Raw genomic sequence first — 27,585 nt, 5'->3', positions numbered from 1 at the left:
AAAAGTTAAAAAAGAAAACAATTAACACCTGAGTATATTTATACGTTTTCTGTCTTATAAAACCTCACAATACAAATAACTTCATATGTAAATAAGATTTCACCCTTTGCAATAAAATATTTATTTCAGAGGATAAAGGAAATAATGTTAACCTTCTATGTTAATCATAAAAATATGTTTAATCACAGGAAAACAGCAAGTCATTTTTTTTCCAGCTCTAAAAATATTTTAATCATGCAAAATCAACATAATGGACTCTAGAACAATGGCTAAAATGTTACCTAAGATGAATTGGCTTTTATTAGCTTTACAGGATGTATATTTGGCAATAGTTATTAAAAATAATTACTCTAAAGGAATTCTAAATATATTATTTTAGAAACAATATTTTAAAATACAGCAGTAAGCAACAAAAACTATTGCTCTTTATACATTTTTGGCATAACACTGCCATACAGTTACAGAATTATAAAATAAGTATTTTATAGTACCATACAGATCCAGAAACTGGTTACAACTTCTACCACATACACATGGTATTGGTACTAACAAACATGCATAGCATTCTGTAGTTCACACTGCAGTTGAATACAGAGCACAGAGAAGGCCCAGTGGCCACTGGATAATCAGAGCTTATGTGACAAGTAAAACACTTCTTTGTAAGAATCATATCCGGTTTCCTAAATATTCAAAATATAAAGGACACGATAGTTTCCAACTTTAAGTAGTGACTACACTTAGCCAGACTGATCGTCTTAGATAATACAAAAGATAAGACAATATCCTACTTGGGAAATAGGTAAAAGCCCTTTTTAAGAAAAAGGGGGGGTGGGAAGTTGTCAGAGGACCTAAGGTTTTGCTCTCACTTGCTTCTCTGAATGGTAATGCCCCACGATCACTGTGCTGGCAGCTCTTGACCATGTGGGAAACAGTACTTCTTTAACAACCCACCTGTCACTGAGTCCTTCTCCTGCTCTGCAGCCTGTCCCTCAATTGAACTTCTAGTTGGTAAAACCACTGACTGTTGGTACACATAGACAAAGGAATTAAACTTGGTATCTGATCATTGATTACTTCCATCAGTCTAAGGGAAGATTCCAACATGGAGTAGGCAAAATTTGTGGTTTAAGTGAGTATACTGACAGATCTATTTCCACATCAATCCCTGATCTCCTTGGCACAAATAGTTCAGAGATGATTCTCAGAGCGAATCCCACCACTGACCTTCTTTAGACCATTCCTCACTTACTTCCAATAATACTGACACTTGTACAAATTTATAATTTGTGGTCTTTATTTCTGTGGTTTCTTATTACTGTTTCTAATTTTTTGTTTCATTAGTTTTCTTTTTTTCCACATGAAACTAAATCTGTTAGCACTGGAGAAAACAAAACAATTGACCAATGAGTGCAAAAGTTGAACATTTCTTGGACCTAAACTTATATGTAACTAATCTCCTAATGAATAGAAACTGCTACACAAACTCCTTTAAAATTTAAAAAATGAAAATATGATAAATATCATAATTTAAATATTTTTCTTAAGGTGTTCTGATTTACAAAAAAAGATCTTTTAGCATAACATGTGAGCATTATTACCTTTTCTTTTAATCATTTTATTTAAAGTTTTTGTATGTTACTCTGAAAAAGGAAACCAAATTTTTATTAAAGGTTGGGGGGGGTGCATGCAGGGTTGGCATTTTAATGCTTCCTAAGATAATTATAAAGAGTCACAATTTATATAGCAGATCCTAATTACTCACAATTTTGTAAACAACTACAAAGTGGTGGCGAATAAATTACAGCAGATATTTTGTCAAAACTGATACCCATTAAAATTGTGTGTGGAGTGCAAAGCAGCCTATCCTCCCCAGAGGTCAGAAATCATAGGGCTCAACATGCTCATGATCCAGAAGATGCCCTGAGGACCCAGCAGGTCAATGAAGAGGGTAAAACCCAGTGCAGGCTCCATTTCCCCAAAGTATCTGCTGGGGTCTTAGTCACCTCTCCCTCTCTGACCTCCACCTCTAGCCAAGGTTTGGGCCATAATACAAAAAAATTAATAAGAGTCTCCAACATGAAGACTTTGATCCAGGAAAACAACATATTAAGTAGTTATTTCCCACAAATAACTAAAACAAAAAACTTCACAACAAAATAGGAAAAGTTGATGACACAGAACACTTTCTCTAATCTAGGAAGAAAAAAAAAGAACAGGGCTTTAAAAAATGTATAAGATTATAGCATAAGTTTTTCAAATTAATTTTAGGTTCCTACAAACATCTACTGAGATTAAAGTTTTAATGACTTCTCTTATATAACACCATTTTCTGCATCCATCTGAATCTAAGAACAAGAAAGAAGTAAAACACAGATAAATATTACTTGTAGTAACTAAGGAATGGTTAAAGTGAAAATTAGAGCATGTAGCAAAGAAAAAGCATGAACACATGAAACAATACAGGTTAATCTTTCTTCCTCGAAACTCTTGTCAAACATCACATAGACTGTGGTGAGTACACTTTTCTATGAACTTATGCTCTTATTCCAAATGACAATTTCTCCAAAATGATAAAGCACCAAAGTAAATTTCATTAAAATAACTGATGTGATATACATGGTTTGAATAGTTCCTTATGACAAGATTTTACAATGGAGTAAAAGTGTAAACACTGGAATGAAAACCATTTACATTCATTAAGGCACATCTGGACACCTCCAGGCATTCATAACTATAAGATTATTAATTTCAGTAGTAAGAGATTTCTACAGTTTGTCCCTGAACACAATCTGCTGGGTGGGTTGGATAACTAGAACAAGGCAGAAGGCAGGGCAGGACTCACTGTCACCCTAGAGATTGCCCACACAAATCTGTTCCTGTAATGAGCCACACAGAACTCAATACTGAAAGAAGTCAGGGGACAGACACAATTCCTAAGTCCAACATTTCCTCAGATCATCTTTCACTACAACTGCACCTGCATTTAAATGACCCTAACATGTCTAATTCCTGCCTTATATTGAACGCACATGCAAAGAGAAAGTGGAATTTTCTAATGGAAAACAAAATAGAAATCCTGAAAACATTTCTGTAACAAGGGATCTACTTACCTCAAAGGACATTAAAGACTTGTAGATGTCATTAAATTAAATTAAGCAACATCTTTCTGTTCCTGGTTTACATAACAGAGATTTTAGAAAAACCTCTAATACAGTTTCTTAAAAAATAAATGTTTGACTTAGTTACTCAGTGGATTATAAACTCAGCCATAACTCTATTGACTTGGGACATTTAGCATTAAAACAATTAATCAAATATTCTTTTATTCATCAATCTAACCAAATTTTGACAATTTGATGTGGTTTATTTTACCAAAATGATGTTTTAAAGACTAACTCAGAGATATATTATACTGTTTTTCCTTTTTCATCATACTTTCACTCAGGTTAAAGTATAAAAGCTAGAAGCAGAATAGGTAATTTTATGACAAAATATGAAACATAATGACTATAACAGGTTTTATGCCATTTTTATGCTTATATTTTTAATACTTAGCAAAAAATACCAGAACTTCCCTAAGAACTCCTGAGTTGTAAATTTTATTTTCTCTTTGAAGCTGGGAAAAAAAGTACTCTCAAAATCTAAAACAAAACTCTACAATATAATTTTTAAAGTGACAACTGACTTGATTTAGAGAAAGCAGATATATCTTCATTTCTTTTATGATTCTTTTGAATTTTTTATGAGATTGAGCATGATAATGTATAATGGTGCAATAATCTTAATGTTAGAAACTTCTCTACTGTACAGAAATATATCTTATATATCACTTTACAGTATTTCAAAATAATTTCACATATTTTATCTCCTTTGATATATGAAAGCACAAAATATTAGAAATATACTAGACTAAACAAGCAATATAACATCTATTTGCCATGAAATTCAAGTTACTATTTTATTAATAGCCAATATTAACTATCCTTGCAGCCTGTAGTACAACAATAAAGACTATATTTGCAAATATACAATAATGTTTCTAGCTATTTGGCCATGCTTCACTGAATTTTCTATAACAGCTTCTCTGTAAATTTCTGCAAGCACATGGTAGTTTTTAAAAATACAAAACAGAAGTTAAACCCATGGGGGCAGTTTCATATCTAAGACACACATAAACACATATCTATAGATCTTATTTTAAAAAACCATTAAATATACAAAGTATTCTTATTATAAAAAGTTCTAGACATTTAATTTTTATCTGCAAAAGGAATGTCATCCCTACTTATCCACTTAATAATTCTCTCATTAGTTATTTACAGATTAAATGTAGGAAACTATAGTCACATATGAATATACATTTAAAAAACACATGATGGAAAAAGGCCACTATTTTGGGTGGAAGCCAGGAAGTTCTCCCCTTGATACTAAGTATTCTCAAATAAAGTAGCACAATGTAACAAAATCCCTCATAAAGAATAATATTTTAAAAATTAAACTGTTAAATGAAATGTTTTTCTTCTGAGGGCTTTAATATGCTGTAATTTCTAAGTAGTTCAGATTATATTCATTTATTTTAGTATCTGGTAATGGTAACTGTTAAAATATTAACAGTTACTTATCTATTAACAGTTACTAACATTTAATATTAAACATATGTGACCGGATTAGTATCTGTAACTGTTAAAAATATTAGAAGTTAAATTAAAATATTAAAAGTATTAATAGATACCAGATACTAATCTGGTCACATGTTTAATATTAAGCATTTAGAAAGCAGTCTGAAAGTGTCTATACACTGTCTATACACAACTAGTAAGATATTTTGAATTAAATTAATGTTATTCCTATAATTCAGCCTAATTTGACAATTCACTCTTATCCACTAAACTCTGTGGAACTGTTTATTAAGATCTACAGGGACACTGCTATGACAAGCACCATGTCAGAGGATCCATGTATTTCCTGCGTGTAAAAAGAAAAAAAAAAAAAAGGAAATAACACACTTAAACTGTTATCTCAAATTCTTAGTACTTCAATTTGACATGTTATAGGAACTAAAAATGATAAGGTATTCTATATTCTACATATTGAAACATGAAATAAAACATGAGTGCTACTAAGACTTTCATGAAAAAAATCAAGATTAAGCAAGTGGGGTGTTTTTGCATAAATTTCAAAGCAATAAAATCATATTTCTAAAAACATACTATCAGTGTGATTATTTTCTAGAAATCCACTGCTTAAAGTGTGGATCAATAAATATAACAGAAGACGATATGATGGGATATGAAATAGGCCATATAAAAAAATCCTCCAGGGGACTAAAGTAAATAGAACTTTTCTTAAAAGTGAAAGAGAGATTAAAAAAAAAGTCAATTTATTTCTAAGTGATATAATGTGAAAATGTTTATATATTCATTGCTTTTTCCATATTTGTGTATATGTTTTGAAGTTCTCATCACAGTGTTTCTGATTATTTTCTGATTTTAATAGTAATTAGTATAATATTATTGGAAATAAAATTGTTTTCAGTAAGTATTAGTAATAAATTAAGTTCTTACTAGAACTGAATATATGAAATTTCAAACTATTCTCGATTTGAAAGTTTGATAAATTAAAGATGCAAAATTATATATATGTATATATTAAAAGATACACTGTAGAATAAACAACATAGTAATTTAATAATCCACATATCACTGAGATATATTAATGAGTTAAGAGATATGCCTATTGATAGTGCAAGAGGCATGCCCTTTAAAAATGAATAATTTCCTTTTTTCCTTTTTTAATTCTTCAGTCATCTGCATCCAGAATCAACCACCAAATTTATGTGGAACAGCCATTTAAGTAAAGTTCTTTTTTGGACTTTTGCACCAAAATTTGTTTTTAAGCACTTAATACAGAAAATATTTTTATTATTATTTTAAAGAATACTCTGAAATCATACAATTAAAAGTTGTCCTCTGTTCCATTTAGATGTCAAGAAAATGATTATCCTAATGTATACTATAAATACACTTGGTAGCTGACAAAGATGGCGGCTCAACGGCGAGAGAGGGAGACTTAAGAAGACAGCAGGACTGACAGATTAGCTGGGGAGGTCAGAGCTCCCCCAGGACCTCCATTTCACTTATCAGAATCTAAAAATAAACACATTGAAGCATTAGGATCAAAGAATTCAAAATATTTTCTGAATATATCTGGAAAAACTAAACTTTTTCTTCCTACTTCAAAAATTAATCTAAAAATCAGGTAAAAGTATGGAGACACAATGAAAATGTTGTCTTGATTTTTTTTCATGGAATCTGTAGTCTCTTGAAAGAACATATTTGACATGCATATCAAATACTACATGATTATTTCTAGACACCTTGAAAATAAGTTTAAAGTAATTGTTATATACAGAATTTGAAAACTCACATCCTAAAACCATTACAGAATATATTCATTTATTAGATGTGGTCTTAAATCCTCTCATTAAATATCCAATTCATTGTCATCCAAAATAAACAAATAACAACAAAATGCTTACAAGAGAAAACACAAACAGGTGGCTAACAGTGGAAACATGACATCATCTCTGTTCTTTAGGATAAATTAGACAGTAGCTTTTTCCTCCCTTAACCTAAACTGGCTTTTGATTTTCTGATAATTCACTGTAATAGTACCTCATCATGGCAACTGGTATTTCCAGGATTTTCACAGTCTTTGTTATGATTTTCGCCCTCTTCTTCTTTTTCAGAAGGAGATGAACTCTCCTTTCTTTCTGTTGGAGTAGTAACTGTTTTCTCAGATTGAGCATTTGAATTTTCAGTATCACTGTCCTCTGTGTTTTCTGGTTTGGCAGCTTCATTGCTGGGCTCTGGGCTGGGCCTGTCTGTCTCTTCCCCAGACTCTTTTGGTGCCACTTTTTTTTCTTCAGCTGTTTTGCTATTTAAATGAACAGCTGAAGAGGAAGTTTTGGAGTCCTTGGATTTTTTGTGCATAGACGTTTGACTGTTATGACTAGAGGCAGGAGGGCCCGGCATTTTCTGAGCTTTGCTTCCCTCTGATTGTTCTTTTTTAGGTGGTCCCCAGATAAAATTTTCTGAAGGCGTGTAATGTTTCTGGGCAAACCGCAGGAGCTTTCTCCTTTCTCTTCTATCTCTAATTGTATAAACAAAATACTCCAGAGCACTCTGCTTAATATTGGGAATAGTATTTTCCACAAGAGCTTCATGAAGAATAAATTTTACAAGAGGAGATTTAAAACTTTCATATCCAAGCTCACCAAGGCTTTTGAGAATACGGGTGATTCTTAAATAGTTGTGCTGGGACCTGGAAGAGAGGATTGAATAAAATGAGGTGGATGGTGGGAACTAAGGGGAAGAAAGCAGGAGAATACAAACTATTGGGAAAACATTTTTTTATGGAAGTGTAAGACAAGGAAATATGCCTTGTAATGATTTTCTTAAATATTGATAAAAAGAATAAGAGTTTATGAAAACTTTACACCTCAATGTAATCTCAATCTATGTGAAACTCAAATGTATAAAACAAACTCTGCCCTTTTAGTTCTTTGTATTGGAAAAATATTTAGATTTAAATTTATGCCCCCTGGTATTAATTTGTTTATTTATTAAATTCACCAAGGACTGAGGACAAGTGGTTTAAAAGAGCATTTATAGGAGCTACCACAACCAGCCATAGCATAGTACCATATCATTATATGAAGGGTGAGTACAGTACAATAAAATATTTTGAGAAAACAAGAAAGACCATGTTCACATAATATTTTTATAGTATATTATTAAAACTGTTCTGTTTATTTATTAGTTGTTGTTATTATTAATCCCTTACCATGCCTAATTTACAAACTAAACTATATCAAAGGCATGTATGTATAAGAATAAACCATAGTATACATAGAATTCTACACCTTCCAGGGTTTCAGGCATCCACTGGGGGCTTGGAACCTATACCCTGTGGATAAGGGGTAACTTCTGTGGCTGCAACACTACCAATGATGTATAGTACTCATCAAAGGTAGCTAGGGTTGAACATAAAAACATTATCTAAAAGCTGAATGGTGTTATTAATAGTGTCAACTAAACAGCAAAATCCACCACGTAAGTCAAATTCACAAGGAAAGCAGCAAAAACCGTTCTACCCAGCTAGAACAATTCTGACAAAGGATGCAAAAATGACTTATTTAACAGAGCATCATTTAACAGTTGCCTCAGAGTCAGTCATACTCTGGCTCTGTCACTTAGCAGCTATGTGAAATCATGATGACTCTCTTAGTCTCAGTATCTTCATCTATAAAATGGGGAAAACATCCCACAACTTGCTGGACTTTTGTAAAAATCAAGATCAAGTGAATTTATAGATATATAGGGCATGAAAAACTCAACAAATATTGGATACTGTTTAACATTATTATTCTTATCATTATCTCTAAAGATTTGTTATTGAGAACCACCAAATTTGTACCTGTTCCAAATTAATAACCTAATTCTCTTCCATCCTGGTCACTCTCACCTCCTCTTATACTATCAGAAAAATTTAAATCTCATTTCTGTGGGCCTTCATTCCAAAGATGCAATCTTTCCCCAAATAACACTAACATCTTTCTTCTCTATCTCAAAACTAAGGCCGTTATTGGATTAATGCTTTCCCAGTGTGTTTTTCACTATTCGTACTCTACTTCCACAAATTCATTCAGCTCAATCCTTGCCTTACACAGGCCAGACCAAAGCCTAAAGGAGTCTTCAGCTACACATATTAATCATGTGTGTCATCAACAGCTCAGGTATGTATTATCCAACATTCCCACACAACCAGAACCAGCACTTAAATTTCTTACTTTCTGAAACCTGTTTTATAGCTCAGACACTTCCCTTTTTACAAAGTTTTGTCCTAGCTTCCAAAAGTACTCAGAGTCTTCACTTAGGAATAACTAGGAAATTATTTGAGAATGGTAGAGAAGGATATTGACAAATTATTTTAGGTATGGAAGGGGGTTTTCCCATGGCCTTATATTTTAATGAAAGAATGTGGACAAAACAAAGTTTAATGATTCAGGCTAACCATACACTGGAAAAGACAAGTGTAACAACAATTTTTAACATCTCTATCCTTCTGGATGTTTACCAAGTATTATACTAAGTATTGTTATACTAAGTAGTGTCTTTACATCCAACTCTTTGAAGCCTAAAGGGCAAAAAATAGCACAGATATGTTTTAGTTTTATGAATTTGTATTTTTTCATAGTTAAGAAATAAGAGTGTTTGGAGACAGTACAGTCTGGGTGAAGTTAAGACAATGTGTCACCAACAGTAGAATTGACTTAATTGTTACATTTGTATGGAGTTTGTGTATTTGAACAACTTAGTGAGAAAACTCTTGAGTAACATCTGCTTCACATGTCTATGAAAAATTGATATATGGAAAGGTGGAAGAATGTTTACAAGAGATGCTATGTGACAAAATGAATATGTATTTGCAACCAGCTCAATTTCATACAATTAATCTTCAATGAATGGTCAAGTTAAAATATCTGTACACATTTATCTTTATCTACATATTCTCCAATTAACATATTTACAGTATAAAAGGACAAAAACTTGGGTTGAAGAAAATGATGATCAGGGATTTGAAATAAAATTACGGAAGAGAACAATTGGGTGTTTCAGTATGATTTGATGTAAGTGTCACAATGAATGAGAGGAGAGTGGCTAAAACCCACTAGTGTTACAAGCAGTCTTGAGGATGTACAACACATAGAAAAGCAATTGGGCTTCAACAGACGTAAAGGCAATAAACAGTCGGACATGGCCAGGAAACTAGATAGGTGAAGAGAGAACACACAAAAAGCAAGAACCAGAAAATAGGAAAGTTAGAAGGGATTTCTGGGCCTAACATATGTCCCAGTATGGCTCAGTAATCTAAGCTGATTACAAATAAAATCATAATTACATCTTAGTGGTTGGTCTATATCTCTGTACTCTCATGACTTGAAATATTTCACTTCTTTTAAAATGGTCACTTGTTTAGTCCATGTTATTTCATTTCTTTTGATTCAGTAATTTTCCTTTGCTTAGCTACTATAAGTATACTGAGTTCTTTGCCTACTCTAGAAAACTTAAGATGGCATACAGATTAAACCACATATACACTGTGACATTTAAGAATAAATGAGAAAAGGACCCAACAGAAAAAGAAGATGGAATAGACATTTTCATATCATCCCACATGATTTGTTCAAATCTAGTCGACAAAATTTTTGGCAACTAAACCATAGAGGAAATGTTTTCTGGCAGGTTCTGAGACAGTTAATCCAGAACTGGAAAGGCAAAGAGAGACAATACACAGTAGAGGAAAGGTAGCTAGATGGAGCAGATTGAGAAGGACTGTTAATTCAGACTCCCCTCCCCTGACTCAAGACAGGAGATCTTTCAGCTAAAGCCTTCAGAAAGGGCCCTGTTTATAGCTATAAATCAGAGGATCTGACAGTAAAACCCAAGGAGGATTTGAATCTGAAAACCACATTTTGTTCATGATTTATTCATTCAACAAAAATTTACTAAATAAGATTGCTATTCTGACCAAAACCAAGTTGAAAAGAAGAAGCTTTGAAGTGCTATATGTGAGTACACAAAAAATGTGGTCCTATCCGACCCTTTCTAAAGGCTTACTTCAACCATCCTTCCTAACAATAGGCTACTAGCATACAGCTTTCTTTGACAGCGTGACCTAAGTGCTTAGAAACTTTGTCCAGAGATACTTACCTGCACTACTCAGGTAGAGATCACACACACACACACACACACACACACACACATCAAAACTTAATTTGAGTTATGAGTTAAGGGATTGGCTAATCAGAATCATAATCTTTATGCACATATCCTCAGTATTTTCATACAAGTTACCATTTTAATAGTGTTGATAATAACTAAAAAGGAAAAAGAAGGCTCAACTTTCTTATACCCATTTTACCAAAGCAAGACAAAAGTCCTAGAAGACAAATCATTTACATAACTGATGCCAAAATTCACATTGTTCTGACCAAAGAATTACTTTGAATTACTTAAGTTTGTTCTCTTTTTTTCCTCTTAGTACTTGCCCAGTTAGCTAATTATAATGTGCTAAAAAGTGTTTTAAAACTGTTGGTTTTATAGTCCAGCTCTTATAAGTTACTCTATAATTAAAAGAAAAAAAAAGCCAGTTTGCGTATGAAGAAAATATTTTTAAAAATAAGCTTTTGGTTATAAGTATTGATGGAAGATATAAATATCCAAGCAAAATAAAATAGCAGAACATATCCAAATAAGCTATGTTACATTTTTCTTTGTAGGTTTTGGGGGTTAGTAGCTAAAACATGTGTTTTTGATTTTACCTAAATAGTAAAGATAATTATAATATCTCCTCTGTTATAGTAAAAGGCACAGGTACATCTCGTTTCTATATAATGATTGCTATACATCATAGGCTTAAATCATGAATTTAATCTAAGAAGCATCAAGCTTGAAGGTGTTAGAAATTGACTGTGACCCAAGAAGCCCAGTAGAAGGAAAACAGAAGATTGCATGTAAACAATAACCATAAATTCCAAATACTGTGGTGGGAAGAGGGTAAGAAGCTCATTTGGCCACACGTGGGAACTTCAGCAAGAAACAGCTCTGAAGCTAAACTGCTGTGTTTCTACTTGGAATTTAGTTCTTTTTCATTATTGTTTTATTTTAGAATATTGAACAAGGAATAAAATGCATTTCAGAGTGAATTTTGAACATAAATTATTGGCCCAACTGCTAGCTACTCCTATGTTCCACAGAGAACTCTGACTACAGGAAAATACCATTTATTTATCACAAGGGCTTTACTTACTCATTCAGATGCTGAAATCTTTCCTGCCAGTTAACAGCCCGAGCAACATTTCCATTTTTATCAATCAGTTTTATTCCAAAAAATTCTAGCATCATTTTATAAGCCAGGAGGAATCTTCTAATTGCTTCTTTTGTTTTTTTGAATTCCTAATAAGAAAAATGGAAAAAAGGGTCAGCTGACATGACTTAGTAGCTACCAGGAAAATAAAATGACACTATTATTTGGCCACTTTACATAAAATGAAATGAGCCTGCATTACCTCAATTTCATATGTAGTTAGCTCTTTAGCATAGAAGTTCAAGCCTTGTTCTCTCAGGGGAAAAAGCCTATTTTAAAAAAAAAATAAATTTTTTTCTATTAACATTGTCTGTAAAGCATACATAATTAAATAGGACATGGTTCAAGATAGATAAAATGTAACTGACCATTGAATGTAAGTGTGGTTGTGCTCCAGCTTTTCATAATCTCCTTTCCATTTATTTAAAACTTCTTCAATGTAAACACCTAAACGGTAAATATTTAGAAAATGAAAGAGAGGATTAAAACACTGCGAAGGCATTTTAAGATTTGAATTACCTGAGTTTTATATTAAAACTTTTTAAAATTTAAAAATAGTACACAAGAATAATGTTTTTTAAAGAAGAATATCCTATCCATATACTCAGTTATAAGCACAAAAAAATTAATAGTACTCAAATCACAGAACATTCTATTGGGCAATGTACTCTACAGTAGAGGTTGGCAAACCCTGGCCTGCTAGCTCTTTTATAAATAAAGTTTTATCAGAACACAGCTACAAAGATTAATTTATGTATTATCTATGGTTGCTTTTATATTATAATAGCAAAGTTGAGTAGCTGGCAACAGAGACTTGCTAATCTGCAAATATTTACTACCTGCCCTGTAAGAAAAAATTCTCAGTATTCTCCCATTTTACTAAGGAAATTGTGCAATTTGCTGCTCACACACTAGTGAAAAAATAAATCTAGGGAGTAGAACATAGGTCTTTCTATTTCTGAAGAGTATACTCTTTTACCATGTCCCAGTGTTCCCCTACAAGAACTTCCTATGGTAAAATCCTCCTGATACTCAAGTCTATCAAGGTCCTTACAATTGACTATGTAGCCATTTAGTCAATCTTATGAAAATAGAAGCATAGTACTTCTCTAAACATAGCTCACTTCCTTCTTTCCTCCAGAGATCACCATTTCCGTACTTGGTAAAATGCTAAAACCATTTGCCTTTGTCATTGTTTTCCCCTCCAATGACCTCTGTTCCCACTTAATAAGTAAAATATACCACAGCAAATTATGCTTACTGGCAAGTGTGCATTTGTGTGCACACAGGAGAGCAAAGTGTGTGAATTGACACATTTGTGTAATACACTAGAATAAGGTTTAATGTGACCTTAGCTAACATTTTTGACCCCCATTATCTAAGGTTTCAAAATAAATTTTGTGATAAAATACAAAAAATTTTGTGTGTTGCTTGAAGCTGCCAGAGCTTTAAATTATTAACTCAAAAATAAATTCACCACTAGAAATGTAAAAATAGAGTTAAATACTGTCATAAATTTATGTTCACTATTTCTAACACTTAAAGGCATTTCTTTAGCTGAGTTTTATGACATTCAAATTAGAGACAAATCAACAAACTATGTGCATTTCTTCAAAAGGTTTTCTTACACCAAGTCCTAACAAAACTAATAATTTAGTTAATATTTTTCCATTGACTAAAATAAAAGCAGCATATTTCTATCATTAGTAAACAGAAAGTGCATTTTTATCCAGAGGTTTTCCTTCAAATTCAAGCAGGCTTTTAGGACACCAGAAAGTTCGAAAACAGCAGATGTGGCCACTTGATTCCCAATTTATACATTTCTCAGTACACAAACTAGGACTCCCTCCTCTTAATACCCAATCCAGCCTTTAGATCTCTTTCCTCCAGTTCAAGGAGGAAAAGCAGGATCTCTTTCCTCCAGATTACCAAAGAATGCAATATCTTGCCACCTTGAAAGTCTTACAATCCATGACCCTCATTTCCTGACTCACTTTGATGTGGATTTGGCTCAGTTTCCATGAAGAACAAGGAGCAAGAACCAAAACTGTATAGTCATCTCAAACAGAAAGGGACTCTAAAGAGAGAAGTTGGCTTCAGCTTCCCTGGTTTGACCTGGATAAAATGAGGCTGCCCATCATGAACCACAGTGTGGTGCTTCAATGAAATATGCAATTTTGTGGTCAAATTACCATAGCAGCTGCATCCTCTCCCTAAGGGTTTGAAAAAGATCCTACAAGGGCAACTGTAGAGTTGTGAAGGAGACAAATTTTTTTGGCAGAAGTAGATGGAGATCTACCGCATCCTCACTCCCTTTCCCAGGATCCTGGAATACTAAACTGGGATGGCTGTATCTTCCTGACCCATAGCTCTGAAACTGACAGGAAAGATAATTCCAAATACAGACAGCATTTTCACTCACATTCTAAATAATTTAAGGGTATGGCATACTGGAAAGAACAGTGGACCCTAGAACCTAGACCTAACAAGACAATTAGCTGAGTGACCCAGCAAGTCAATCACTGAACTCCCTCTGACCTCATTTTTAAGATGAGAAAGCTGAATTTGAACTCCTCTAAAATCCTTAGTAGTCTAAAACTTTATGGTTCTGTAAATCTATAAATGTCTTTTCTGTTCACAAAACATTGCCCCTAGTACCTTTCAGATAATAGTGATGATATACAAATTGTGGGAAGGTATCACTAACAAATGCTACTCCTCCAGAATTTACCAAGTGTGTCCACAATCCTAAAGCCTAGGACTTTGGAGACACATTTGACTGAATGGTAAAGTCAGTTTACAGATGCAATAAAAATGTACTAACCATGGAATAAACAAAGAATACCCAGGTGTATGCTAAGTTTGCTTTTTACCAAAGTAGCAGATTACTCACCATCTGGCTTAAATGGAATTTTATTCTTATAGAAACGAAGATTGCTCAAGTCATTTTGATATCGGATATCTTTGAAGTTCTGCTAAAGGAAAAAATAAATCAATCTCTAGTACATGGAAATACAAAAAAAGGCACAAGGACCCTTCTGATGTTTTTCTCATTGGCACCATAAAATTAGGAAAACAGAAGGGAAATATTTTACATTTAAAAGAAAAACATCCTACACTCTTACTGGGTACTGATGTCGGTATTTGTACAAATCCCTTGCAGCATAAAAACTTCTCTTTGGTTTGGCAGTTGCTTCAGAGGAATCACCACCCTAAAATAAAAAGTGAAACTCTATTTACATGTTGATGCAAGAAAATTTCACTACAAAATTTCCAGAACAAATTTGAAATAATGAACACCCATAAAGAAAGTCTGAAAATTTTCAACTTGCCCAGAACAATAAAAAGATTATAATTGTCTTTTAGTAATAGTAGTAACATTTGCTACTATTCTGTTTTCCTTACTTGTACCAAAAATTTTTGCCCTATGGCATATTACTAAATTAAAGCCTTTGGAGGACAAATGTTATGGATCGATATCCATCAGAAACAGAACTCAAAATGAATTCAAAACATGTATTTTACCAGCTGTTACCCAAATGATCCTATGACAAAGCTTATTTTAGAATACTTTAGATAATACTTAAAAAAGTTAGAATGATAAATCAATTTTACAAAGAAAAATTGTCATTAAATTTGCAACATTTAGTTGTGCACAGAAGTCAAGCAATATTTATGAAAGGATGATTTTAAAACAAACTAAATAGCTTTCTAAACTCCATCCTTTATAGCACCATAACAAGTACACAAAAGCATGGATAATCATCTGTTCATTCAATGATAATGTGAGGTGACATAAATCAGCAAACTTAAAATATATACACTCAAAACAATAAAATGTTCTCAAATGGAATGAACATCAGATTGAAGTAATTTACATGTGGTAGCTCACTCATAATATTTACATCCTAAGCTAAATTCTTATTCCCATGAAGTTCCTACCCCCCATTTTTAATGTAAAGATGCAGGTCAATATCATGAATTTGCACTCTCTAACTATACATATTGTTATAAAATATGTTTTGTGTCCAGTTCACGCTGAAAGACAATGAGAACGACAAAAATAATGAAAACTACAATGTTTAGAACTGAATACTCATTATGAGCTTTGCTCCAAACTCTTTTCTCATTGTCCCTGCCCCCCTCTGTGTTGACAGACTGACATCCTCTAAGCAATTTTCACACATCTTTGAAGTGGTGTGATTCTCACTCTTACTACAAGTACAGAGATGCTTTAATACCAAATCCTCTGATATTTTACATTAGTTACTCCGTCATGTTACATAAGCAAGGGAAAGTTTAAAGTCTGGTCCTTGCCACACGTTTCAAAATAGCTCTGCCTAGCAAGTTTCTGAATCTATTTAGCCTGAGCTACAACCATATGAATCATCATCTTACACTTGTATAGAAAACACTTTTTCATTTATAAAATACTTACATGTATATTATTTAATTTGATTCTTGCAACACACCTGGCTGACAATGATTAGTGTTTCCATCTTAGAAACAAGGTAACTGAGGTTAGGGGAAATTGAACAAGACCCAGGGCCCAGTGACAGTGCAAGAATCAGGCAGGTTCCAAGCCCAACTAATTAGGTCTGAATCAACTTCAGTTGCACTAAAAGTGAAGGATATATGGAAAATTTAGTATAATATTAATAGCCCAAGACTTGGAGTCAGACTAAGGTGAGTCTTAATTCTGCTACTTAGTATTTGTGAGGACTTAAGTAAATCACTTGGTTGAATCTTAGTTTTATCATCTATGAAATGGAGATAATGACTCATGCCATACCTGCTTCCCAGGATAATCATGAGAATGACTATACCCTCCAGCCTCTAAGTGTATCAGCTTGGCAGTATCTGTTACTGCACCTTCAGCCCCTATTTCTTTTGGACTCTCTGTCCTGACCCCCTCTCCTGCTCAAACAAGGTCTTGCTCCTTAACATATAGTTCCTCTTACCTGGATCATCAAAATTTCCCTCTTCTCTGGATCAGTCTTCTCAGCAAACAAACATACTGTACATCTTTAATCTTGGAATAAACACACAACACCTTCCAAGGCCACCATTGATTATAGATCCTTATTTCTAATTTTATAGTAAATCATCAAAGAATCACTCCTACTCCTCTTCTCTTTCACCATTCTCCACCCCAATCAAGCTTTATCCTCAGCACCCCTTCAAAATGATTCTTGGGAACTTTGCAGACAAATCTCCATCTTGCCAAACCAATTCTCAATGCTCATCTTTGGTGCCCTCCCAACAGCACAGACCCAGTGAAGGCCTCCATCCTTCCTGAAACACTGTTAGTACTTGGTTTTCAGGATACCACACTCTTGGTTTACTTCTTGTCTCACTTATCCCTTTTGTCTACTTCCTTTTGGGGTTCCTTCTCTTTATATCTCTGAACACAGGAGTAACCAGGACTTAATTCTCATTCCTCCCCACTCCTGGATGACCTCTTATATTCTTGGACTTTATCTCTGATCTTAAATGCTCTATTCATAAATAAAATTAACTACTCAACTGTTCTACTTGGATATCTAAAAGGATATTAAACTCAAGAAAAACCTTGATTTACCCTCCAGAGCTGCTTCTCCTTGAACTTTTTCATCTTAGTTAATGGTACCATAATTTGTCCAATATTCACTGGGACTAGGATGACAACAGTGCAAGTGGTGAGAAGTAGTCAGTCTGTAATGTACTTTACAGGTAGCTCCAATAGTATTTGCAAATGGATTGACTGTTAGTGGGGAACAAATGGGGTGGACAGTCAAAAGGTTGAATTCCTATGTATTTTTTTTTTTAAGAAGTTATATGGTGACACCAATGAGAATTAACCATTAAATGGGAATGAAAGGGTGCATGTGGCCTACTGTTTATTGTGGTTGCAATTACCTGTTTGAAACTTCAATTACATTGTTTCATACAGATTGACCTGGTTAATTAGACTGATATCCCAAATTTCTGAAGAAGTTCTATAGAAGTTAATTGGGAAGCAAATAGAAGGAGAAAACACCAGAATAGCATCTAATATTTCCCTAAGGTTAAATTAGCAATGTAAATGACAGAGGAGCCAACCAGAGCACAATAGGCAGAGGAGAGGTATACTCAGGATTCCAACAAGTCCAAGATTCTGACTGTGATAACAGACATAATTGGGTTTGCATATTTCTCTTCCTATATGATCTTGGGCAGTTTCATTCTCTGTAAGCTTCAGTTTTCTCTAAAATGAAAACTAAAAGAAAAATTTCACCCTGAAATTGCAGCTCATTTAAATAGCATGTTTGGTCAGATCCTCCACTAAGAAAACATAGTTAGGTTCCTCCCTACCTATGCAGAATCATCATCAAGATGGATGGGGCAGCACTCACAGAAATAAGTAGGTGGTGGTTCCCCTAAAACCGGGAGGTCACATTGGTGTTTGGACTCTGTTTTCACACTCTCGCTGCTGCCCGGTAACTGATAGAAGGCCTAATAGGGAACCACAAACCTCAAACACGAGGCACACTTCTTCATAAGGTGAAGAATATGTAGTTCCTCCTTTTTCAAGTTTCTGATTATTTTTTGAATCCAGAAGTTAAAGATGCCATTTACTTCTTTACTAACCTCTCGTCCAAACTGTATTAGTCGAATGGTTTAAGCATTGTTGGATCAACAAGTCTTCTAGGCGAAATAACACTTCTGAAGAATGTCCTGAACTTGGTGAAAGGCCTTACTTGGGATAAGAACTACGAAGTTTAACTTCGGATGAGAGGCTTCCGCAGTACTTTTAATGGCTGTAGACCCCACAGTAAGAGACACTGCCAGCTGCTTGGCAATTGCAGTCCCATTTTATTCGTAATACATTTTTTTTTAAACCAATAACACGCACTAGTCGAGTTTTCACAATCCTCTATTTTTAGCCAGGTTCCTCCCACCCCACCTTCCCATTACCCAGCTGCAGAGGCAAAGAAAACCCATTCAAGTTGGGTTTAAGCCCTGAGGGACTTCCCTGTCGTACCCAGAGTCAGGGCCCAGGCCAGCGGCGGGCGACCCCAGTGCTCCACGCCGCTGCAGGCCTCTCGGGTCAGCCGAGCCTCTAGACAGCAGCGGGCGCGGAGGGGTCGGGGCGCAGAAGACCAGCAGCCGCCCAGCACCCCTGCCCTCGGCACGAGGGGGTGCTCGGCGCTCGCTCCTCTCACCGGCGCTCGAGCCCGGCCCGAGGCCACCGGGGGCCGCGTACCTGCTCGGCGCCAGCCTCCTCGGCGTCCTCGTCCGGCGCAGGGCTGGCGCGGGGCCGCCCCCCAGCTCGCTCCGGAGGCTGCGCGGGCTCCTCGGGTTCCTGCCCCGGGCCCTGGCCGCCGCCGCCCGGCCCTGGCTCCTCCGGCTCCGGCTCCGAGTCCGTCTGCCAGGTGGAGTCGCAGTCCTCCACGGTGGTGGGCTCGCGGAAGCTGACCCCGCCGAGCAGGTTGCCCATTGAAGAGGCGGCGGCGGGCGCCGGGCTGCTGGGCGCGGGGCTGCTGGGCGCGCGGCGCGGGCTGCGGCAGGCACACTAGGGCCCGGGCATGGCCGCGGCCAGGGCGCTGGGCGGCAGCCTCGGCGCGCCCGCCGCCGCACTGCCTCAGCGCGGAGAGCAGCAGACAGGCACACTCGCGGGGAGGAGCCGGCGGCCCCAGGACCGCCGCCGCACACGCTGGAACCCGCCCATCTGGTTCCTTCTCCTCCCCACCGGCGGGAGCCAGTGTCGGCCCAGAGCCCGGGGGAGCGCACTGCCACTCCCAGGCCCGGCCGTCTTTCCTGGTCCCGGGTGAAGTGCCTCACTTCCACTCCCCGCTCTGGAAGGCCTGTCATCGTTTGGCCTTTGGCGTTGCCTGGAGCGCTTAGGGGTCTGGGGCTCCCCCTCCCCACCTGGGGCCAGGAATCACCATGGAGGGAACCACCTCCTAGCTGAGCAGGAGAGTGATCCCTCTGAGTTCTGAGAGTCAAGGGCTAGTGTTGGAAGTTATGTCAAGGGGGTGTCACTGTCAGCTGTCCATACCCCCCACCTCCTCTCCCTCTGGGCCAAGAGGAAGATAAATGAGCTGCAGCAGAAGAAGACAAAAAGCTAATGGTGACTGGGCACCATATAAACAGGAAGACCAAGCAACTATTGACTGCCCTTAGAGCAGTCACCTAGAATCCCTGTGATCTAAATAAGGATCTCACCTCATCTAAAAAGCAAATGTCTTTTGAAACAAAAAGAGCAATAATGGACCAGCACATTGATCTCTGATAGTATTACCCCAACACCTCCTCCAAATCCATGCTCTGTATAGATAAAATGCCTCCTTAGAACAAATAGGCTGATTATAAGGGAAGAATCTTTAGCTCCATGCTCTGTTCTATAAATGAAAGGAGGAGGGGGAACCACACTAAGAAATATTAAAGATAAACAACATCATCAAATAAATCATCCAGAGAAAAATGACTATAATAGAATTTGTACCCTGACTTTCTAACTAGTAGGGAAAGGAAAGCCTCTAGGAGTCAGAGCCTTCTGTGTGTGTCTCTAAAGTACTGGTTCAACTATAGCCCAGTGCCTTGGACCACAGTCAACCTTGGTAGGCACTCAGTAAACATTGTTAAATTGGACCAGAAATTGTACATAAATACGATTGGACAGTTGTACTTGGAATGGATGGTTTCTTTTTAAATGCTTCATGGTGAACAGGATGCCAAATCAAGGGAGATGGGCTATTTCTAAGGGAAGAAGATCAGAGGAACAGGCCATCCATCACACAGTTAAGTCAGGATTGCCTCTCTTTAAGCATCACAATGACAGCCCTTCATCTATGAAATGGGACCAGATTTCTATCTGCCAAGTGACTTCCAGTTCTGACCTTTTATAGTCTTATTACTGGGAAAAGCTCTAAAACTAATAAGTAGACACATGATACATGAAAAGGCTTTTTGGTCATATGGTATGAAAGTTGATGATGTATACTGAAATTGCTTTCATCAGACCCAGACAAAATTAGAGCCAGGAAGTAATGAAGGGGCAGAGTCCTTGCTTGTTTGAGGTAAATACTTTCTCAAGGGCTTTCTAAGGCTCACAGGAGAGTTCTACAGAAACTAAGTGCTTTGCACCTCTCTCTCACTATAACAGATTTTTGTAACAAAGTTTAAAGTTCTGTAAGACTGCAACAATACAAACAAGATAAACCTGGCAGAATACTTTCCCAGAAACAGTACTTCGCCCTATGAACTAATAGCCACTCCTTCCTCCCATTGCCAAGACCAATTAACTCTATCTTATGTAAATTTCCTCCCTTTTTGCCTTTAATAACTTCCTCTTGCTCAACTTTCTTAAATATACCCATAGCTCACTATGGCATCAGACTCCCATTGCAATGCTCTGCTATTCCCAAATAAATATCATTATTCTTTGGACAATTTCTCTCTGATTGTTATTTAGGTTGACAATGGCTTAGTGAAGAAAATGTGTGACAGCTGCAAAACATATGAATCCAACACTAAAAGTTGGGAATTTGATTCATCTTCCATCTGCAGAGGACTAGAACACCCTGTAAAAGTAAATGCTATCCACCCAGCCTGAAGCATTCCAGGGCCTGTAACATAGAGAGTCTAGGGAGTTACTGGTGCTGTCTCAGTTGGTCGTAGGTGTATGTGGATTGAAGATAACCATACTTTCTTTGTTCTCCTTTCATTAAGATCGTGTTTGAATCAGCTTTTTCCACCAATACAACTAAAAGACCTGACCAGAACAATTGTAAAGGAAAAAAGTTCAGTTTCAGAGGTCCCAGTCCATAGACGGCAAGCTCCATTCCTTGGAGCTTGAGATGAGGCAGAACATCATGGGGAAGACTGGCAGAGTGAAGCGGCTCACATAATGATCAGTGGCAAAGAAAAGGACTCTATTCATTAGATCCAAAATGTATAACCCAAAGCCACACCCCCAATGGCCCACCTCCTCCAGCCAAACCCTACCCACCTTCAGTTCCCACCCAGTTAAATCCATCAAGGGACCAGTTCACTGATGGGATTAAGGATCTCATGACCAGATCATTTCTCCTCTGAACTTTCTCACATTGTCTCCCACATGAGCTTTTGGGGACCACCTCACATTCAAACCATAACATAGTCTTATCTCCAACTCTTGAATTGGGTATGACCTCAGGGACTTGCTTGAAAATTAGAATCTGGAAAATGTGAAATTCTGAGATTTTCAAAGTTAAACCATAAGGAACCTACATTTTCCAGTGGTTTTTGTTGTTGTTGTTATTGCTGTTTGTTTTGTTTTTAAATATTCACTGTGATATCCCTGAGCTGACATGTAAATTCAACTACCTTGAGACTACCACACTAAAAAGGCTACTGGGTACATGTGTCCTCTAGTCACCTGTCCCAGCTGAGCCCAACTTTCCAGCATCCCCTCCTGGAGTCTAGTCATTTTTTATTGAATCCTCCAGACCAATCTATCCATCAGCTGAATACCTTGGCTGTGACCTCCATTGACCCTACATAGAACACAGGAACCAGCCAGCAGAGCCCTTCTCAAAGTCCTGACCGACAGAACAGTAAAATGTAACAAAGTGGCTGTTGTTAGGTCACTGAATTTTCTGGTAGTTTATTATACAGTTTTAGATAATGGAACAGTAAGAAGTATCTGTGTAAGCTTATATGTATTTGTGCACATAAATACATAAGTAAATGCTGCAACTAAATCCTTACCATTTCTAACACCTTTTAGCAAATATATCAGGTTTTTTTTTTGGGGGGGGGGTGGCGGGAGGCTATAGATCTTGTGTGAATTTCTGCAATATATTTTCTAAAGAACATAATTGTAAATGAAATTACAACTTGATGTTATATTTTTTAAAGAAAGTCTAGAGCATTAGCTTGCCTGTATTTTAGCCACACTATACATTTAATAAAGTTAATTCAATTCTGTAGGTCTCTTATCCTTAGGTTCTACACACAGAAATTACTTTTCCTCAACAACCAATCTTTTTCATTATTGGTATTTTCAAGAGTATAGAACATTCCTGAATTGACAATAGAGACATGTGTCTTTGCAACATATTAAAAAATTTATCACTTTGTTAGGAGTAGTGGCATACATCTGTAGTCCCAGTGACTTGGGAGGCTGAGATAAGAGAATCACTTATTCCCAGGAGTTTAAGGTCAGGCTGGGTAAAATAGCAAGACTCTTCGTCAAACAAAAAACTCACCACCTAGTCTTATTACCAGGCACATATCCATGTATCAATATATATTGGTTTTAATCAGTATATATCCAATGTGTCTTTGAAGAACATTGGATTCAATCAATAATATAAATAAATATGGAATGAGAAAAAAAACTATTATCAAAAGGACAACTATTTAGTTTCTTATATTCAGATTCTCTTTTAAATGATGCAGATACTATATAGCCCTGCTCCATGGTAACTCTGTTGTCAACTTTGTTTTGAAAGCCTTTAAGGTGAGTTCAGCTTAAGGAAGAACTGGTGCTTCAGACTTGTGCTTCATTCAAACTTTTTTTTTGGATGAAACCCAAATGCATCTGGCATATCTTGCATTGTCCTTTTTATAGTGAATTGTGTTTGGGGGACATTAACAAAGAAGGTTTGTTGTTATCTAATTTCCTTTGAGAGTTTTTCAAATAAAAGGAAAGGGCAGATCAAGGGCCATTTTATCCAACTTCAGGAGTTAACTCCTCAATAACTCCCTGGAACCTAAAACTTCTGGGGAAAAATAATATTAAAAATTAAAAATAATAAAGATAGCATTCCAAAGAAACGTCTTAAATAAACAATAATGTATTATAATAGTTTGTTTTGGTTAGGTTTTCATCAGTGTGACCAAAATAGTATATCAGAACAATTTAGAAGAGGAAAAGTTTATTTGGACTCACTGTTTCAGAGGGTCACACCATGGTTAGTGGATTCCATTGCTCTGGGTCAGAGATGAGGCAGAACATCATGGTGGAAATCATAGTAGAGAAAAGCTGCCCAGCTCATGGCAGTGGGGGAAGCAAAGAGAGATCTCACAAGGAGATGGGGCAAAATACACAATCCCCAAGGCACATTCCTAGTAACCCACTTCCTCTAACTATACCCCACCTGTCTACAGTTATCACCTAGTAATCTGTTCAAACTATTATTAATCCACTAAATGGATTAATCCACTAATTTGGTTACAACTTTAATAATATAGTCATGTCACACTAAAAAGCATTAACATTAACACAGAAGCTTTAACACAGGAAGCATTAACTCATGAGCTTTTGGGGGATGCTTCATAACCAAACCATTATACAGTCTCTTTCACTAACCATAGTCAGGGTCTTTGCTAACAACTTTGGGGTCTTTGTGCCCTTGAGAATATCACACACCTTATTCTAGGGTTTGTTGAGCTGGACCCCTCACGGCAATTTAAATTGACAGCTTTATGCAGAACACATCCCAGCCTGCATAACATTACATGGAGTCTCTGACTAGGCCAGCCTTGCTGAAAATTTCCTAAGACAGGAGTATCTTAACAGAGGTGTAGGTATGTGTAGGTAAGACAGGAGTATCTTAATGTGTTTTAATTTATGAAGACAAAATGTTTTGGGTTTTTCTGCTTCTTCCTCCCTGCAAATGTTCTAAACCTTTCTTCTTGTATGACTATGAGATGTTGACTCCTACCTCCCACTTTTTTAAAATCTCTCCTGCCACATTCCCTGACTATCACCAGCACCATAATCCCTTCTACAAAAGTCTATGTTCTCTCTCTTCAGATGTTGTGATTTGGTTGTCCTAATTTTTTTTTCTGAATATTCTTTTTATCTTTGCAAGGCTTAATTGCAAAAGTATCTCTAGAATCTGTTACCTTTTTCTTAAACTTCTTTTATCTTTATTCCCCAAAATATGACCAGCAATTCAACTTTTGTATACCGGAACCAAAGTTCTTAAGGTTGCTTTAAATGAGATGCAGAAATAAATACACATACATCTTAGTTTCACCTAAACAGAACTTGCAAGTGGTAAAGATATTTCTGTATTTTTAATTATTGATATAAAATATCAAATATTTTGCTATCACATTTTGGTAACAAATGGATTCAATTGCCTCATTTGCACCCAAAGTGCTGCCAAGATTGTGATGAACCCCTGGGGTATTCTAAACATTCCACATCTAATTTATCAAAGTGACATACTATGATGAGTGTTTACTTCTGGGTTTTTTTTTTTTTTTTTTTTTTTTAAATTGGTTTGTTTCAGTCTCCCCACTCCAATTTGAAACTTAATTTGTTTCACCAGCATTCACCATAGGTAGCCACTGTGCCCAAAGCAGACACCCTGACCGAAAGGGTTCAGAATATATGTAGGGAAGACAACAGTTTAGGAAATTCAAAAATAATCAATCAATAGAGGCAAAGCAAGACCTCAGGGCTCTGGCTTTACTCTAGAGAGTTGGGGAGGTTTCTCTAAGGAGATTACATTCAAATAGGAGAGAAGAAGTTAGCACAACAGAGATCAGTGAGAAGGGGATTTCTAGCCAAGGGTCCAGTATGGACCAAAAGCTTGCGGCAAAAACAAAATTCACCCCTGCAGCCAGAATGGTCAAGTGTAAAAGTTATCTCTTCTAGGATCCACACAGTATGGTGGGTTGCTAAGAGGGAAATTTTAATATTTTTAAAGCATTAAATTATCCCTAAGAATTAGTTCATAATTCAAAGACCAAGTCTAGATTCAGAGCCTATTGAATATTTTCACAGCTTGAAGTCCTTAGTACCAATCACACTGAAGTTATTAATAAAGCAAAGGTACAAAAAAAAGTGTCATAGAATTTATGTGTTGAATTAGTGCATAATAAAATATCAGTGGGGGCAAGGTGAAGTTAATTTGATAAGAACTAAGTGATAAATCATCATTTGCATAACTAAACAAATAAATTCATAATGTAGACTAAAAATAGAGCCATAAAGTTGAAATTATTAACAAAAAAATGTTGGTAGTCCTTCTTTAGCAAATCAGCAGCATTTAGACCATAATTTGACTTTTAAAAAGTCATATATGCAGTATGAGACAAGAAGGATCTCAAAAACAAAAAAAAAAAAAAAGGAAAAGGAATTTTTTCACCTCACTTCCAAAGTTATTGCTTATTTTTCATAAATAAAAAGAGACATATGTCTCATAATTTCTTTAATCAAATAATTACATGAAATGTTGGTTTCTGTTTGAGAAGGTGGGGTTTTCCTGGGTTTCCTCAGGCTTCCTCAGAGTTTCTGCCCTTCTCTTCATCTTGTTGCAAGCTCCTGAAGGAGTGAGTTTCCTCCAGGCAACGTTGCTATGAGAACACATCAGACTCAGCAATTCTGGTGTCATTGAGCCTTGGGACACGGCCCAGGATCTAAAGACATTTGACACTTTACCCTAGGACTTAATTTCAGCCTTAGTTCACAGGAGAAACCAAGTCATGTATGTTCCTGCCCAAAGAAGAATCCAGATTGCTTAGGTCTAAACCAACCTCAGACACTAGTCTGGCCATCTATAAGATGGGTGTTCTGTTTTAGAGGCCTAAAAAGTAATTCTTATAGACTGTCAGCAATTCCATCAGGAGAGAGCAAAGGTATAGGTATGCGTGATATACCTCAAAGAAAGAGATCATGCTATTAGGCAATAACTACTTCTTCCAGCCTTCATAGTTTGTATTTATGTATAGAAGGGTGCATATAGAGTAGCTTTGTCTCAATTTTATACGTTTTTCCCATGGCTAATCTCTCTTACAATTGGTTTTCCAAGATAGCCCAAATGATTCTCATTTCCTGAAATTCAATCCCCTCCCACAGTGAATGAAAAGATTGTATGACCAGCAAAATATGGTAATGTATGGCACATGATTTCTGAGGCTAGGTCCTAAAAGGCATTGTTGCTTCCACCTTGGTCTCTTGAATCACTGGCTCTAAGGGAAGCAAGTGCCATGTTGTAAGGACATTCAAGTAGTCCCATGGAAGTGAATGTTCAAGCAGTTCCCTCCCACAAGGGGAGGAAGAGAGGCCCTCAGCTAACAGACAGCAGAACTTGTCAGTCTCCTGGGAGTCCTCCAATACTCGTCAAACTATCAGATCCCTGCCACTCCAGCTCACCTCTTATTGCACGAACATAAAAGACATTTTTTTTTTCAACACTTCAACAGTGAGCACTATTTGGCTTACCCCTTTCTCAATTCCTGACCAATAGATGTGTGAGAGAAAATAAGTGATTATTGTTTTAAGTCACTACATTTTTTTGGTGATTTATTGCAAATTATTTGAGTACCTAGAGCATCATCATTGAGTCAATTTTAGTCATCAACATTTATTCCACACATTTATTGAGTACCTATTAAATATGCCAGGCCCTCTGATAGACTGGGATACAAAGACATAGTTGTTGCTCTCAATCCTTGGGAACATTCATGAGTTAATACAAATGACAATAAAAGAACATATGAACAAAATACTATGACAAAGGGCAAAGAGTCTCTTTCCTTCATCAATAAGAGGAGTTATTCTTTCTTGCAATAAATATGTATTTAGTATTTTCTAAGCATCAGTCACCATGGTTTGTGGTAGATGCTGTAAAAATACAATGAACATGACACAATCCTGCCCTGAAGATCATAAGTTGAGAAGATAACATA

General features: G+C 36.3%; 1 protein-coding gene across 6 annotated transcripts; it reads right to left on the bottom strand.

The window, feature by feature from the left end:
• Positions 1–105: 105 nt before the first annotated feature.
• Positions 106–19,454, bottom strand: Ogfrl1 (opioid growth factor receptor like 1). 6 transcript variants are annotated; one of them, XM_046443001.2, is made up of 8 exons: positions 19,157–19,454; positions 15,057–15,143; positions 14,825–14,906; positions 12,300–12,378; positions 12,134–12,200; positions 11,875–12,020; positions 6,675–7,323; positions 106–6,146 (listed from the first exon to the last, which is right to left on the bottom strand). In XM_046443001.2, the coding sequence occupies exons 1-8, from the start codon at positions 19,388–19,390 to the stop codon at positions 6,108–6,110; spliced, it is 1,383 nt and encodes a 460-aa protein (XP_046298957.1). In that variant the 5' UTR covers positions 19,391–19,454; the 3' UTR covers positions 106–6,107. The 6 variants fall into 6 exon arrangements, with proteins under 6 accessions (XP_046298957.1, XP_046298958.1, XP_046298961.1 ...); XM_046443002.2 differs by having other exon boundaries at positions 14,825–14,903; XM_046443005.2 differs by lacking the exon at positions 19,157–19,454 and adding an exon at positions 16,893–18,534.
• Positions 19,455–27,585: the final 8,131 nt, after the last annotated feature.

The sequence above is a fragment of the Marmota monax genome, unplaced genomic scaffold (genome assembly GCF_021218885.2).
Source record: "Marmota monax isolate L192 unplaced genomic scaffold, Marmota_monax_Labrador192_F-V1.1 WCK01_AAM20220418_F8-fsc00091, whole genome shotgun sequence".
Taxonomy (NCBI): domain Eukaryota; kingdom Metazoa; phylum Chordata; class Mammalia; order Rodentia; family Sciuridae; genus Marmota; species Marmota monax.
The sequence above is the reverse complement of the archived record's forward strand: the minus strand, read 5'-3'. Positions and strand labels throughout refer to the sequence as shown.